We start from the raw sequence: 16,816 nt of genomic DNA on the forward strand, positions 1-16,816 counted from the left end.
GTATGCACACACACACACATGCACTGTGTGTCTGACTCTTGAATTGGTCTAGTTTGTGAAAGGCTTCAAAGGCTCCATGCAGTCAACCCACGCCTGTCTATAACTTAGCACTGCTCCTCTCTGGCTTTTGTGTTTCTCACAGATACATAATACAAGCCTTCCTACTGAAGTCATCTGACACAGGCCTGTGTGTGTGTGTGTGTGTGTGTGTGTGTGTGTGTGTGTGTGTGTGTGTGTGTGTGTGTGTGTGTGTGTGTGTGTGTGTGTGTGTGTGTGTGTGTGTGTATGTGTGTTTGTGTTCAGGGGCTGGGCATAAGCGACATAAGCGGTGGATTAGGGCCCCCGGCTCAGTCTGGGTCTCAAGAGCTCAGTCGGTGTCTCAACTTACTGTTAAAAGTTATAGTATTAGAATACAGAAGGTGCAATTTCAAAATGTTGTTGTGCATCAGCCAATTTCCTCTTGTTATGTCAGTCACTGACAGTCACTCAATTAGCCATGTCAGCAAAAAATTTTAGTCAGTTAGTCTAGCTAGCTATCTAAACTAGCTAGCTATCTAAAAGCCGAATTATCAACCGGGCACGAAGAGCATGTGCCCATGGGCCTTGACCTCCTGGGGTCCCCCGTTGATTTTGGTAGTCACTCTCATGCAGATATCATATTAACATGGCATAAGTCATGGCAAAATGTGTAGAATTGCAGAAAATGTGCTTCACAACTGAACAATTTTGCTTTACCCCTTGCCAAAATGTGTAGAATTGCAGGAAATTAGCTGTAAAAGTGCGAATGTATCTTTCCGACCCATGGCAAAATGACTAAAATTGCAGCAAACTTGCTTAGAAACGACAACATTTTGTTTGCGCCTCATTGCAAAATGTGTAGAATTTCTGGAAATGAACTCTAAAACATACTTTATTTTCTCTCTGCCGTCAAGAGGGGGGCCACTAAAATGTTTTGCCCGTGAGGTGGGGGGCCCCCCAACTAAATTTTGTTTAGGGCCCCAAAAGGCTAGGGCCGGCCATGTATGTGTGCTGCATGTGTATGAAATGCCAGGATATTGAGCAGGTGTTTCAGTCAGACAGACAGGATATGAGATGGACTGGAAAAAGAGGGAGACGAGAGGAGATATGAAAAGAGGAGGAGAAGAAGAAGAGACAGGAAGAGAGGAGGAGGAGGAGGAGGAGGATAATATCCTATTGGGATCAGGCAGAGGACAGCGGTTAGAGAAAGAGAACGGGTGAAGAGAGAGAGAGAGAGTTAGAGAGAGGGAGGGAGGGATGGGGGAATGAGAGGCCATCATACATACACACACACACAGACACACAGAGAGAGAGAGACCTGGTATGGGGGTGATGAGGTGTCGTCGAGGGGTTCCACTGCGAGGAGAGCGCAGGGCAGGAGACCTCACTGAGGACGAGAAAACAACAAAGATATGAACATATAATACTAGAATACAAAACATTTCCACCCCCCACACCCCCACCGCCCACAATGCGCCAACAACCAACAAAATGAACAAAAGAGAAAAAAATAGAAATACAAAGGAGAACAACAACAGAAAACAACAATGCAAAAAACAAAAGACATCAAGGACTGTTCAAAGTCTAAACAGCAAGGCAGACTGTATGCGTTTGAGTGCATGTGTGGCACAGTGCTCCTGAGTGGCGCAGTGGTCTAAGGCACTGCATCGCAGTGCAAAACTGTGCCACTAGATCCTGGTTCGAATCCAGGCTCTGTCGCAGCCGGCCGCGACCGGGAGACTCATGGGCGGCGCACAATTGGCCCAGCGTCGTCCAGGGTAGGGGAGGGAATGGCCGGCAGGGATGTAGCTCAGTTGATAGAGCATGGTGTTTGCAACGCCAGGGTTGTGGGTTCGATTCCCACAGGGGGCCAGTATAAAAAAATAAATAATAATATGTAAGTCGCTCTGGATAAGAGCGTCTGCTAAATGACTAAAATGTAAATGTAAAATGTGGCACTATTTACGTGTGTATGTGTGTGTGTGTGCACATGTGTGCGTTTGAATGCAAGTGTGTGTGTATGCATGTGTACAAGCGTACAAGCACCTGCGTGGCATCAGCCTCAGGCAAACAGGCATTGGATGTAACAGTGTTCCACCTCAGTGTCATTAAAAACTTATTTTTTTGGGGGGGGGTTATTTTGACTTTATTTTGACTTATCTTTGACCGTAAATCTATCCCCCGCCCAGCAACTCCACTCCCACTTCCCTCAGCCCATCCCACCTATCTCTGCTGGCCACCCTCTTCTGATTTCTATGCGCCATATATCTTTAAACTATGCTGTGATGTTTAACATACAATTTGAATGTATCCAATTGAACAGAATTGGGAGTTGAAGATACATACTTTTACTAAGAGTATTAATATATTAGTAATTGACTGACCAGGTCTCTCCAGATCTCCCAACAATGCTATTTCTAGGGTCAATTTTAGATTAATGTTATGCTTTTTTTTTGCCATTCCTGAAACTGAGACCAGAAACAGGCTACCTGAGGGCAATACCAGAACAAATGGTCTATTGATTCTGTATCCTCGCAACAAAATGTACAGCGCTGCGATGGTTGCATGCCCCAAATATTCAACATTTTGTTGGTGGCAAGAATTCTGTACAATAATTTTAGATGAAAAGCACGAAGTGTTGAATCTTGCGTTGTTTTATATATCAACTCATACACCCTGTGCCATGGAATTGGTACATCAAAAATCTCTTCCCAGCTATTTTGCAATCTGTATGGCACAGCTGTCAACATCCTGGTCCTCAAATGAAACTGGTATACTTTCCTATTTATGCTATTTTTGTTCCTCTGCCAGTTTTGATCCTTTATATTGGGCAGACAGACCAGTTCCCTACCTCCTAATGCTGCCACCTGCCTCTTCTATAAGGAGTTAGCACTAGAGAAGAAACAGACTGGCGCCCAGGCTATGTTTGATGTACTTACATGAGCGGCTCTTCAGTATGTCGTAGGCCTCCAGTTCAAAGGGCATGACAATACTGTCAAAACAACCCAGCTCTGTAGGAGGGATCAGCATCCTGAAAAGAGACAGAGAGAGGCTTTGTGAGAGGAACTACACACACAGACACACACCTGATTTGTCATATCAGTAGGACTGACACACCATGGAATACATAAACCACACTAGCATAAGCATATAGCACACACATACACATAAACATCACACATGCAAACACACGCATGCACGGACACGCGCACACACCTGATCTCTCGTATAAGTAGTAGTTTCTCAGGTCGGTCCAGTATGGCCAGTAGAGGGTGTACTAGATCCTGCACCACACACTCCGACATAAACTTATACAGAGAGAAAGAGAGAGAGGGTTCATCTCAATAGTCTATAATAAATAACTTTGTTTTCCTTTCCTACATCTGAAAGAACTAGACAGGTGAGAGCAGATACACAGTATTCATCGTACAAAATGTACCCCTAGGTCAAGCCCCTATCCCTTTCCCTCTACCCCTTATGCACTTCTGTGGATTTGAGACAAGGTACAGATGATGCCACCCTGATAGCTTATGCAAAGTTCTGAAGGACAATCTGAGGAGTTGATTCTTTTGGAGTGAGGAGTGGAGGAGCGAGTGAGTGTGACGGAGAGAGAGAGAGCAAGAGAGAGAGAGAGAGGAGGTGCTCCATCAGAAGCATTGTCTATTTAAAAAACATCAATACAATATCAGACACATATCGCTAACCCTTTTGTCTAATAGCAAAAAATATTACTAGACTGGGAGAGCGAAATCAGATGATGGCCGATATTTGACCCTAGTCATACAGATGTTGGATCTTAATTTGATCACTAATTTGTGGCAGATAGGAAATTCAACTTCTAGTGTCTTGGAGTTTCAGACTTGATTTGCCCTAACAAAAAATTTACACATCAACCCCATTAATTATAATCCACATAATAATTCACATTTCCAGTTGCTGCAGGATTATTTTCCTGCTGTAGCAAACTGGCTCAAATTAAGATCTTACATCTGCAAATGACAGGGCAAATCTGTGTTTTGTCTGAGATGCCGGTGGACACATTGATCACTGTCAGACAATCAGACACACACAGGGAACAATACTGTACATGAAACTCATCAGTCTACAGTACTGTGGGTACAGTCTGTTCACTGTTAGCTGCTCCTAAAGTGGTAGGTACAGTGGGGGAAAAAATATTTAGTCAGCCACCAATTGTGCAAGTTCTCCCACTTAAAAAGATGAGAGAGGCCTGTAATTTTCATCATAGGTATACGTCAACTATGACAGACAAATTGAGAAAAGAAAATCCAGAAAATCACATTGTAGGATTTTTAATGAATTTATTTGCAAATTATGGTGGAAAATAAATATTTGGTCAATAACAAAGGTTTCTTAATACTTTGTTATATACCCTTAGTTGGCAATGACACAGGTCAAACGTTTTCTGTAAGTCTTCACAAGGTTTTCACACACTGTTGCTGGTATTTTGGCCCATTCCTCCATGCAGATCTCCTCTAGAGCAGTGATGTTTTGGGGCTGTCGCTGGGCAACACAGACTTTCAACTCCCTCCAAAGATTTTCTATGGGGTTGAGATCTGGAGACTGGCTAGGCCACTCCAGGACCTTGAAATGCTTCTTACGAAGCCACTCCTTCGTTGCCCGGGCGGTGTGTTTGGGATCATTGTCATGCTGAAAGACCCAGCCACATTTCATCTTCAATGCCCTTGCTGATGGAAGGAGGTTTTCACTCAAAATCTCACAATACATGGCCCCATTCATTCTTTCCTTTACACGGATCAGTCGTCCTGGTCCCTTTGCAGAAAAACAGCCCCAAAGCATGATGTTTCCACCCCCATGCTTCACAGTAGGTATGGTGTTCTTTGGATGCAACTCAGCATTCTTTGTCCTCCAAACACGACGAGTTGAGTTTTTACCAAAAAGTTCTATTTTGGTTTCATCTGACCATATTACATTCTCCCAATCCTCTTCTGGATCATCCAAATGCACTCTAGCAAACTTCAGATGGGCCTGGACATGTACTGGCTTAAGCAGGGGGACACGTCTTGCACTGCAGGATTTGAGTCCCTGTCGGCGTAGTGTGTTACTGATGGTAGGCTTTGTTACTTTGGTCCCAGCTCTCTGCAGGTCATTCACTAGGTCCCCCCGTGTGGTTCTGGGATTCTTGTGATCATTTTGACCCCACGGGGTGAGATCTTGCGTGGAGCCCCAGATCGAGGGAGATTATCAGTGGTCTTGTATGTCTTCCATTTCCTAATAATTGCTCCCACAGTTGATTTCTTCAAACCAAGCTGCTTACCTATTGCAGATTCAGTCTTCCCAGCCTGGTACAGGTCTACAATTTTGTTTCTGGTGTCCTTTGACAGCTCTTTGGTCTTGGCCATAGTGGAGTTTGGAGTGTGACTGTTTGAGGTTGTGGACAGGTGTCTTTTATACTGATAACAAGTTCAAACAGGTGCCATTAATACAGGTAACGAGTGGAGGACAGAGGAGCCTCTTAAAGAAGAAGTTACAGGTCTGTGAGAGCCAGAAATCTTGCTTGTTTGTAGGTGACCAAATACTTATTTTCCACCATAATTTGCAAATAAATTCATTAAAAATCCTACAATGTGATTTTCTGGAATTTTTTTCTCAATTTGTCTGTCATAGTTGACGTGTACCTATGATGAAAATTACAGGCCTCGCTCATCTTTTTAAGTGGGAGAACTTGCACAATTGGTGGCTGACTAAATACTTTTTTTCCCCACTGTATGTCTGACCCTGAGAGGAACCAACATCTTCCTCAAACTGTGTGCCAGAGGTGAAAATAACTGATCCCAGCCATGAAGGCTGCCAGAAAGCGTGGGAACATTGCTTACATCCGCTAGACAGGCTTATCCCAGCTAACAATTCTAGGGAGATAACATTTTTTTTATGTTACCTGTAATGTTCCCCTGATGTTTGAGTGTCCATTTTTCCATTAGTTAGGGGAACATTCTATGTATGTTAAAAAAAACCTCTGAGAACCTATTTAGCATGTTTTGGTGTTAAAGTTAGAAGAACATTCCCATAATGTCAAACAGAACTCACACCAAACATACACCGAATGTTCTCAGAATATAACACATTATTGTTCTAGACATGTTCCCCATATTGTTATTTATTTTGCTCATTTGCACCCCAGTATCTCTATTTGCACATGATCTCTTGCACATCTATCATTCCAGTGTTAATACTAAATTGTAATTATTTTGCACTATGGCCTATTTATTGCCTTACCTCCATAACTTGCTACATTTGCACACACTGTATATTTATTTTCTGTTGTATTTTTGACTTTATGTTTTGTTTACCCCATATGTAACTCTGTGTTGGTTTTTATCGCACTGCTTTGCTTTATCTTGGCCAGGTCGCAGTTGTAAATGAGAACTTGTTCTCAACTGGTTTACCTGGTTAAATAAAGGTTAAATAAAATAAAATAAAATAAAATAAAAATGTTTCATGGGAACATTGCAAGAACATTCCTGTGTCTAGTTTTCTGAGGGTTAGGAGAATATTCCATCAATGTCACACCAAACATGCTATGTTCTCAGAATATAAAATCATAATATTCTAGACAAGTTTCATGGGAACATTGCAACAACATTTCTATCTATCAGCTGTCAGGACGTCGCCTGATTATCCTAAAGAAACGTTCTCCCCCCAAAAAACATGTTTCATTACTGTTGCCGAGCCCATCAAGGCACTGATTGGTGAATCACTGATCCATTTGTGGTATCGCGTCGAATGCTGGTGGGTATTGCTGTCGATCAAAGAATCCACTTAAGCTGTATCGTGTTTTAGAGGCTTTTATTAATACCACGAGGTTACAGCATAAGTTAACAGACCCGCGGAGATCCGGCGAAGCAGTCCCAAATAAATCTTAATGCTTTCTGCCCCTCCGTCGTTGTTCCCCCCTTATATATAACCTCCCAAGATGTGGGTGGCTCCCTCTACTGTCCAATCCCCGTGTCTACAACACACTTCCTGTCTGTTGTATGTGGCGCTACACTAAAACCTTCCCTCTTGATACCAAAATCAACATTCTTTCAGTTCCACTTAAAAAAACATTTAAGACCATCATAATGTCAATACACTACACATTCACATCTCTTTGTCTGTTACCAAGGTTAGGGACACTAAACACACACAAACAATGCTTTTAACATATATGTTTTCAACTTGCAGTACATATTTGACACACTTTGACATACAGTGCCCTCCACAATTATTGGCACCCCTGTTTAAGATGTGGTCGAGGACTTCCAAAAATTCTCATTTTTTTTAAAACAACATAGAACCCAAATGCAAAAAAAGAGAAAAATCCAACCTTTTATTTAAGTACATTACTTTGGTGTAAAAAAAAATAATCACACATTTAGAAAAAAATAACTTGAAATCATGTGTCCCACAATTATTGGCACCCCTGATGTTAATACTTTGTACAACCCCCTTTTGCCAACAAGACAGCACTTAATCTCCTCCTATAACATTTCACAAGATTGGAGAACACAGAGAGAGGGATCTTTGACCATTCTTCTTTGCACAATCTTTCTAGATCATCCAGTGTCCTGGGTCCTCTCTTATGCACTCTCCTCTTTAGCTCGCCCCACAGGTTTTCGATTGGGTTGAGGTCTGGGGACTGAGATGGCCATGGGAGGACCTTGAGTTTGTGACTGCTGAACCATTTTTGTGTAGATTTTGCCACATGTTTTGGATCATTATCCTGCTGAAAGACCCAATGACGACCCATCTTCAGCTTTCTGGCAGAGGCCATCAGGTTTTTATTTAAAATGTCCTGGTAGTTCAAAGCGTTCATAATGCCATGCACCCTAACAAGGTTCCCAGGGCCTTTGGAAGAGAAACAGGCCCACAGCATCACAGATCCTCCACCATACTTCACGGTGGGCATGAGGTGCTTTTCGGCATACTCATCTTTTGTTTTACGCCAGACCCACTTAGAGTGTTTGTTGCCAAAAAGCTCAATCTTAGTCTCATCTGACCAAAGCACACGATCCCAGTTGAAGTCCCAGTGCCGCTTAGCAAACTCCAGACGTTTACGTTTGTGAGTGTTAGTGAGAAAAGGCTTTTTCCTTGCATGCCTCCCAAACAGCTTGTTGGCATGTAGAGAGCGTCTGATGGTTGTTTTGGAGACTTTGTGACCCCAAGATGCCACTCTTTGATGCAATTCTGTGACAGTGAGCTTAGGACTTTTTTTTACTTCTCTTACCATCCTCCTCACTGTGCGTTGTGGCAAGATAAACTTGGGACCTCTTCCAGCCTTGTTTGTCACTGTTCCAGTTGTTTTAAACTTCTTAATGATTCCTCTGACTGTAGATACGGGCAAGTTAAGGCGAGTGGCTATTTTCTTGTAGCCATTGCCTGACTTATGAAGGTCGACACAAATCTGCCTTACTTGAATGGTGTGTTCTCTTGTCTTTGCCATGTTGACAAATGGGTAAGAGAATTAGGCCTCTGTGTCACGTCATATTTATACCCCAGGGAAACAGGAAGTCATGAATTACTAATTAAAAGTTCCTAGATACCCTGACCAACTTTAGCAACTACAGAAAAATATATTTTTTTAAAAATCAATTAAAATTTTCAGCGGAATTGTTAGGGGTGCCAATAATTGTGGGACACATGATTTCAAGTTTTTTTTTTTCTAAATGTGTGATTTTTTTTTTACCACCAAAGTAATGTACTTAAATAAAAGGTTGGATTTTTCTCTTTTTTTGCATTTGGGTTCTATGTTGTTAAAAAAAAAAGGAGCATTTTTGGAAGTCCTCGACCACATCTTAAACAGAGGTGCCAATAATAGTGGAGGGCACTGTATATGATTACATTGTGCATGTTCATTTATACAGTAATTATTATTCAACATGTCCTCACTTTGGATTTGAACTTTGGTTCATGGCATTCCGATCTTTCTGCTACGACACCATGTCTGTCAATGACTGATTTTCCCTGTATTGCCACACTTTGCAGTTTGAAGTAAATCTCAACTCTGTAAAAAGCACACTCAAGAAATACTATTTTATTTATTACAGTGATTCAGGAGTAACATTAAAACAGGGTAATATGCCTCACCAACATTAGACAACTATACAGAAAACCCTAACATTGCTGAAATAAGTCAATCAAATCAATGATGAGAAAATAGTCAGATTCCCAGCAAACGGGACATCCTAAGGACATTCGGCAACATTCCCGTTCGGTCCCTTCAGGGTTTCGGCGCAACGTTACCCCACTGAGGTTCTGAGAACATTCTAGGAACATTAAAACATGACGTTCAGGGAACGTTCTCTGGGGGACCTTTGTCTAGTTCCCTGTAAGTTCCCAGGATGTCACTGAGGACCATGTCAGGACCATTTTAGGCCATTCTCAGAACTTTCATTTTACTAGTCCTTAGGACGTTGCGTGATGGTCCCGAGGAAACATCCTCTGTGGCACCTTTGTGTAGTTCCCTGTACGTTCCCAGGACTTCACTAAGGACCTTTTTAGGTCGTTCTCAGGACTTTCATTTTACTAGTCCTTAGGACGTCGCATGATGGTCTCAAGGGAACGTTCGCTTGGGGACCTTTGTTCAGTTTCCTGTAAGTTCCCAGGATGTCACTGAGGACCATGTCAGGACCATTTTAGGCCATTCTCAGAACTTTCATTTTACTAGTCCTTAGGACGTTGCGTGATGGTCCCGAGGAAACATCCTCTGTGGCACCTTTGTGTAGTTCCCTGTACGTTCCCAGGACTTCACTAAGGACCATGTTAGGACCTTTTTAGGTCGTTCTCAGGACTTTCATTTTACTAGTCCTTAGGACGTCGCATGATGGTCCCAAGGGAACGTTCTCTTGGGGACGTTTTTATAGTTCTCAGTTTGTCCCGGGATGTTTTTAGGATATTCTTGGGACGTTGTGTCATGGTCCCCTGGAGGTTTTGTCTAGTTCCCGTTTTGTCCCGGGGATGTCCCCGAGGACGTTTTTAACACGTTCTTTGGACGTTGTGTCATGCTCCCCTGGATGTTTTTTATCACGTGATGGTCTCAGGTGTCCAAAACCATTATAAGTAAAGTCATTAAATGGTATGGGGGTTTTAAGATAAGTGGTACTCTGTTCAGTTAAAATAGTGTCCAAATCTTTAATCAATATGATTACATTTGACATGATCACTCAGCATTGACTTTTCAATATGACCGTACCTGGGATTTGAACTCACAACCTCTGGATTTGGAATATGCTGATCTTTCTGCTGCGCCACAAAGTCTGTAGAATTTCAGAAATCCCCTACATATTCATTACCTATAATACATCTCTGCACTTTGCAAAATAATGCCTTCTTCATTGCTATTTCAGTTATCAGTTAATCTGACTATTCTCTCATTGATTTCATTTACTTATTTCAGCAATTTGAATTTGGGTTTTCAGTATAGTTGTCTAATGCTGGTGGAACATATTATTCTGTTTTAAGGTTACTCCTGAATCACTTTGACATGATACACAATAGTTTTTCTTCAGTGCATTTTTAACAGAGCTGAGATTTACTTTGAAGTGTAGTGTAGGAATAGGCCTACAGGCACAGCAGGCTGTAAACCAACAGGATGTGAGTTCAAATCCCAGATGAGAACAGGCTAAATAATAATTACTGTATGAATAAACATACACAAGTGTGTCAAATATGTAAGTTAAAAGTGCTGTGTGGGTGCCCCTAGCATTGTCAAAAGAGAAAGAGCTGTGACTGGATCAGTGGTTCACATTGATGGGCTTGGCAACAGTAACAAGGGGTGATGTGTAATGAAACTAAGGTCTGTGTGCCCTGGGTAAAACGTATATTTTATGGGGGAGAACGTTTCTTTGAGACTATCAGGTGACGTCCCAAGGACAAACTGGGAACTAGACAAAAACCTCCAGTGGACCATGACACAACGGCCCAAGAACGTTCAGGGGACCTTCAAGGGATCATGACACAACATCCCAAGAAAGTCCTAAAAACAGACCCGGGACAAACCGGGAACAAGAAAAAACGACAAGGGGACCATGACACAACGTCCCAAGAACGTCCTCGGGGACGTCCCCCGTACCAACCGGGAACTAGACAAAACCTCCGGGGAGCCATGGCACAACGTCCCAAGAACGTCCTAAAAACGTCCTCGGGGACATCCCCGGGACCAACAGGGAACTAGACAAAACCTCTAGGGGACCATGACACAACGTCCTGACGACTTCAAGGGACCATTTCGTGATGTACCGGGGACATCCTAATGACTCATTATTGTTTGCAAGGTTAACTGGTAACTGATATAGACATGGTGGCATAGCAAGAAGATTGGAATTCCATGAATAAATTAATATGCACAATGTAATCATGTGAAAGTGTGTCAAATATGTAAGTTGAAAACAATGTATGCTAAAAGCATTGTACTAACCTTGCCAACAGACAAAGAGCTGTGAATGGATCAGTGTGTCAACAACTAGGGCCTTGTTGGGCTTGGCAACAGTAACTAGGAGTGATGTGTAATTAAGCTTTTTTTTTGGGGGGGGGGGGGGGGGGGTTCTTTGGGACCATCAGGTGACATCCTGACGACTGATACACAGGAATGTTCATGCAACGTTCCCATGAAACGTGTCTAGAACAGTAATGTCTTATGTTCTGAGAACATGGCAATAATGTTCTGTGTTTGGTGTGACATTGATGGAATGATCTCCTAACCCTCAGAAAACTGGACACAGGAAAGTTCTTGCAACGTTCCCATGAAAAGTGTCCAGAACATTCAGAGAACATGGACACCATGTTCTGTGAATGGTTGGTGGGACATTGATGGAATATTCTCCTAACCCACAGAAAATCTGGACACAGGAATGTTCTTGCAAAGTTCCAATGAAACGTTTCTAGAACATTAATATCTTATATTCTGAGAACATGGTAACCACGTTCTGGGTAAATTCTGTGTGGCATTATGGGTCTCTAGAAAACAGTCCTTGCACATCACTGAAACTTTCCAATGAAGACGTTAGGTTTTGACCTAATAAGACTCTTAAGGGAACATTCTCTAAAGGTGTAGGAACGTTTGTTGTTAGATGGGATTGTCCACCATCCCACCCAAAAGCCTGGAAGAGGTGCAAGAGTAGCTCCAGCCCCGCATCACACACACACACTTACACTCAAGTGCCTGATTGACTGCCAAATAATGTTATTTTCTTGCTTAGTAATTTTTTTTCTGTGGTAGGTATGTCTGATTCCTTCATATCTACGGACATCAAATTGTTTCTGGGTTGGCCCTTGTACTGTTTCAGACAGCCATTCCGGCTCAGTAGCTCTGCAGCGTCTCACTCAATACGCTGTTTTGTTTCAGTAACTCACCTACCTGCAGTCTTATGACGGTCATTACAGCTCAGAATTTTCCCTCTTCGAGTGTCTCAGTCAGAATTTACTCTCTTACAATGTCTCCATCAGCCATTACAGCTCAGAATAGCCCCCATTTACAGTGTCTCACTCATTTTGGCTCAGTGACTCACCCGCTTGCAGTGTCTCATGACTGCAGTGACCTCGTCCTGACTGAGCAGTTTCCTGGCCATGTCCTCCACCTGTCCCAGGGTCTCAGGGTGAGGCAGGGGGCTGCTGTCCTTCACCCCAGCACGGGTCTCCCTTGGAGAGGTCAGCAGCTGGAACGGATGACCCCTCTCCTTATCTGGGGAGTCAGGTGGACAGATATTACATTTACGTCATTTAGCAGACGCTCTTATCCAGAGCGACTTACAAATTGGTGCATTCACCTTATAGCCAGTGGGATAACCACTTTACAATATGTTTTTTTTCTTTTTTCTTTGGGGTGGGGTAAGGGGGGGTAGAAGGATTACTTTATCCTATCCCAGGTATTCCTTAAAGAGGTGGGGTTTCAAGTGTCTCCGGAAGGTGGTGAGTGACTCCGCTGTCCTGGCGTCGTGAGAGAGCTTGTTCCACCATTGGGGTGCCAGAGCAGCGAACAGTTTTGACTGGGCTGAGCGGGAACTGTGCTTCCACAGAGGTAGGGGGGCCAGCAGGCCAGAGGTGGATGAACGCAATGCCCTCGTTTGGGTGTAGGGACTGATCAGAGCCTGAAGGTACGGAGGTGCCGTTCCCCTCACAGCTCCGTAGGCAAGCACCATGGTCTTGTAGAACAACATGATCACACAATGAAAATGTGCTTGTTCTCTGAACCACAAAATGACAGAGCTACTGAGTGAGTAGTAGTAGTAAAATGCTAGCCAGTGATTAGGGGACATCTGTTTAGCAATGGTAGCGAGTGGTTAGAAATAAGGGTGAGGTAATAATAGCCAGTGGGGTTAGGGTTGAGGCTTGGGTTGTGGTTGAGGGTTAGGGTTGAGGCTATGGTTAGGGTTAAACCAGGATGTGGGCATGAAGCTAGGGTTAGGGTCGAGGCTATGATTAGGGCTGAACTAGGATGTGAGCATGAAGCTACGGTTAAGTTTAGGGTTGAGGCTATGTTTAGCATTGAACCAGGATGTGGGAATTAAGCTAGGGTTAGGGTCGAGGCTATGGTTAGGGTTGAACCGGGATATGGGCATGAAGCTAGGGTTAGGGTAGAGGCTATTCTTAGGGTTGAACCAGGATGTGGGCATGAAGCTAGGGTTAGGGTTAGGGTCGAGGCTATGTTTTTGGTTGAACTGGGATGTGGGAATTAAGCTATGGTTAGGGTCGAGGCTATGGTTAGGGTTGAACCGGGATGTAGGCATTAAGCTAGGGTTAGGGTTAGGGTCGAGGCTAGGATTAAGATTGAAAGGGGATATGGGCGTGAATGTCTCCAGTCTGAGATGGAAGGACTGGTGCTTTTGTGTATCTGATTGCTAACATGCATGCATTCATGTGTTTGTGTGGTTGTGCAAGTGAGTGTAGATGTGTGTTCTATGCAGTTGTGGCAGTGTATCTTGGCCCTCTCACCTTTGTCAGCATGGTGGGAAGGTGATTTAGATCGCCCCCTGTGGGAGTCCCCTGTCCCTGTGTCTCTACTGTCCCTTGATGTGTCTCTCTCTCTCTTGTTCCTGGATATGTCTCTCCTGCGGTCTCTCCTGAAAAGGAGGCTAACGAAGGTCTTGGAGCGCTGCAGGGTCTTGCTGCCCTCTCTCTCTCCTGCACTCTTCTCCTTTCCCTGCTTCTTCTTCTTCTGCTTGTCCTCTGAGGGAGCAGCATGGATAGAGATCAAGGTTAATGCACCACCTCATGGTTTGGTAAGTGACATCATGATGTATGGGGTTCATAGGCAGGCCATAATATACTGTATTCATTTCTTTGACACTGTTGAGTTTGAATACTAGATCTGAAGTGACTAGCACTCCCTCTACTCTTCTACTTCTTCTTCTACTGCTGCTGTTGCTTGTCCTTTGTTGGTTAGAGGGAATGGTAAAATCAAATAAGGCCCTGCGGCCCCCCAGGAAATTTTGGTGCGGGCCCTAGGTCAGGAAAAACTGACATAGACAGCCTGGTCACCCGTGATACAAGTCAGTATTCAACATCCATCCGTGTCTGAGGATGTTGGGAGATGACGTGGAAACCAGCTACTAGGGGCAACAGTGAGTGCTGTTACCTTCAAGTAGGTTTTGCTCTAGCGTTGTGGACGGGAATGGCAAATGGGCGTAAGCATTTGCCTCTGATTCCAAAGGTTGAAAGTTCAAATCCAGCAAAAAAAATGATTTTGAGATTATTGTTTTAAGCCTATCCCAAACCTTAATCCTTACCTTAACCATTCGGAGTTAATAACTAACCTTAAGATTTCGGAGTTAATGCCTAAACTTAACTTTAAACACTTGGAAATTTGACGTTTGCAACAACTTCGAAATCTGACATTTGAGAAACATGGATGAACATATACAGTGGGGGAAAAAATTATTTAGTCAGCCACCAATTGTGCAAGTTCTCCCACTTAAAAAGATGAGAGAGGCCTGTAATTTTCATCATAGGTACACGTCAACTATGACAGACAAAATGAGAATTTTTTTTCCAGAAAATCACATTGTAGGATCTTTAATGAATTTATTTGCAAATTATGGTGGAAAATAAGTATTTGGTCAATAACAAACGTTTCTCAATACTTTGTTATATACCCTTTGTTGGCAATGACACAGGTCAAACGTTTTCTGTAAGTCTTCACAAGGTTTTCACACACTGTTGCTGGTATTTTGGCCCATTCCTCCATGCAGATCTCCTCTAGAGCAGTGATGTTTTGGGGCTGTCGCTGGGCAACACGGACTTTCAACTCCCTCCAAAGATGTTCTATGGGGTTGAGATCTGGAGACTGGCTAGGCCACTCCAGGACCTTGAAATGCTTCTTACGAAGCCACTCCTTCATTGCCCGGGCGGTGTGTTTGGGATCATTGTCATGCTGAAAGACCCAGCCACGTTTCATCTTCAATGCCCTTGCTGATGGAAGGAGGTTTTCACTCAAAATCTCACGATACATGGCCCCATTCATTCTTTCCTTTACACGGATCAGTCGTCCTGGTCCCTTTGCAGAAAAACAGCCCCAAAGCATGATGTTTCCACCCCCATGCTTCACAGTAGGTATGGTGTTCTTTGGATGCAACTCAGCATTCTTTGTCCTCCAAACACGACGAGTTGAGTTTTTACCAAAAAGTTATATTTTGGTTTCATCTGACCATATTACATTCTCCCAATCCTCTTCTGGATCATCCAAATGCACTCTAGCAAACTTCAGACGGGCCTGGACATGTACTGGCTTAAGCAGGGGGACACGTCTGGCACTGCAGGATTTGAGTCCCTGGCGGCGTAGTGTGTTACTGATGGTAGGCTTTGTTACTTTGGTCCCAGCTCTCTTCAGGTCATTCACTAGGTCCCCCTGTGTGGTTCTGGGATTTTTGCTCACCGTTCTTGTGATTATTTTGACCCCACGGGGTGAGATCTTGCGTGGAGCCCCAGATCGAGGGAGATTATCAGTGGTCTTGTATGTCTTCCATTTCCTAATAATTGCTCCCACAGTTGATTTCTTCAAACCAAGCTGCTTACCTATTGCAGATTCAGTCTTCCCAGCCTGGTGCAGGTCTACAATTTTGTTTCTGGTGTCCTTTGACAGCTCTTTGGTCTTGGCCATAATGGAGTTTGGAGTGTGACTGTTTGAGGTTGTGGACAGGTGTCTTTTATACTGATAACAAGTTCAAACAGGTGCCATTAATACAGGTAACGAGTGGAGGACAGAGGAGCCTCTTAAAGACGACGTTACAGGTCTTTGAGAGCCAGAAATCTTGCTTGTTTGTAGGTGACCAAATACTTATTTTCCACCATAATTTGCTAATAAATTCATTAAAAATCCTACAATGTGATTTTCTGGATTTTTTTTCTTCTCAATTTGTCTGTCATAGTTGACGTGTACCTATGATGAAAATTACAGGCCTCTCTCATCTTTTTAAGTGGGAGAACTTGCACAATTGGTGGCTGACTAAATACTTTTTTTCCCCCACTGTAATTCTGACGTGAGACTGTGAGAGATAGTTGGACATAGAAGCCCTATCATAGTTACATAGATGCCCAATCAGAATTACATAGGAGCCCTATCATGGTTACATAGATGCCCTATCAGAGCTACATAGATGCCCTATCATTGTTACACAGTTGCCCTATCATAGTGTGATGGAAAATTGTATGTTTGTGCTTTTCTAATAACCAATTTCTGTGTTCTATGTTTGTGCTTTTTTAATAACCAATTTCTGTGTTCATTCAAGTGACTGATTGAACGAATCCTCACTATCAGTATCTGCAATTTGGCAGTATGCCCAGACCC

The 16,816-nt window shown here is 43.2% G+C and overlaps 1 protein-coding gene across 1 annotated transcript in view; it reads right to left on the minus strand.

The window, feature by feature from the left end:
- Positions 1–16,816, minus strand: part of LOC311132978 (PDZ domain-containing protein 7-like) — a gene marked incomplete at both ends in the record, with an annotated part of 56,558 nt that overhangs the window by 8,662 nt on the left and 31,080 nt on the right. Inside the window, 5 exons of the mRNA XM_084166382.1 lie at positions 1,337–1,405; positions 2,958–3,049; positions 3,235–3,326; positions 12,543–12,715; positions 13,966–14,199. Of these exons, the coding sequence (XP_084022508.1) occupies positions 1,337–1,405; positions 2,958–3,049; positions 3,235–3,326; positions 12,543–12,715; positions 13,966–14,199 (660 nt within the window). The remainder of the gene's footprint in view (positions 1–1,336; positions 1,406–2,957; positions 3,050–3,234; positions 3,327–12,542; positions 12,716–13,965; positions 14,200–16,816) is intronic.

The sequence above is a fragment of the Coregonus lavaretus genome (assembly GCF_964263955.1).
Source record: "Coregonus lavaretus genome assembly, chromosome: 1".
Classification (NCBI taxonomy): Eukaryota; Metazoa; Chordata; class Actinopteri; order Salmoniformes; family Salmonidae; genus Coregonus; species Coregonus lavaretus.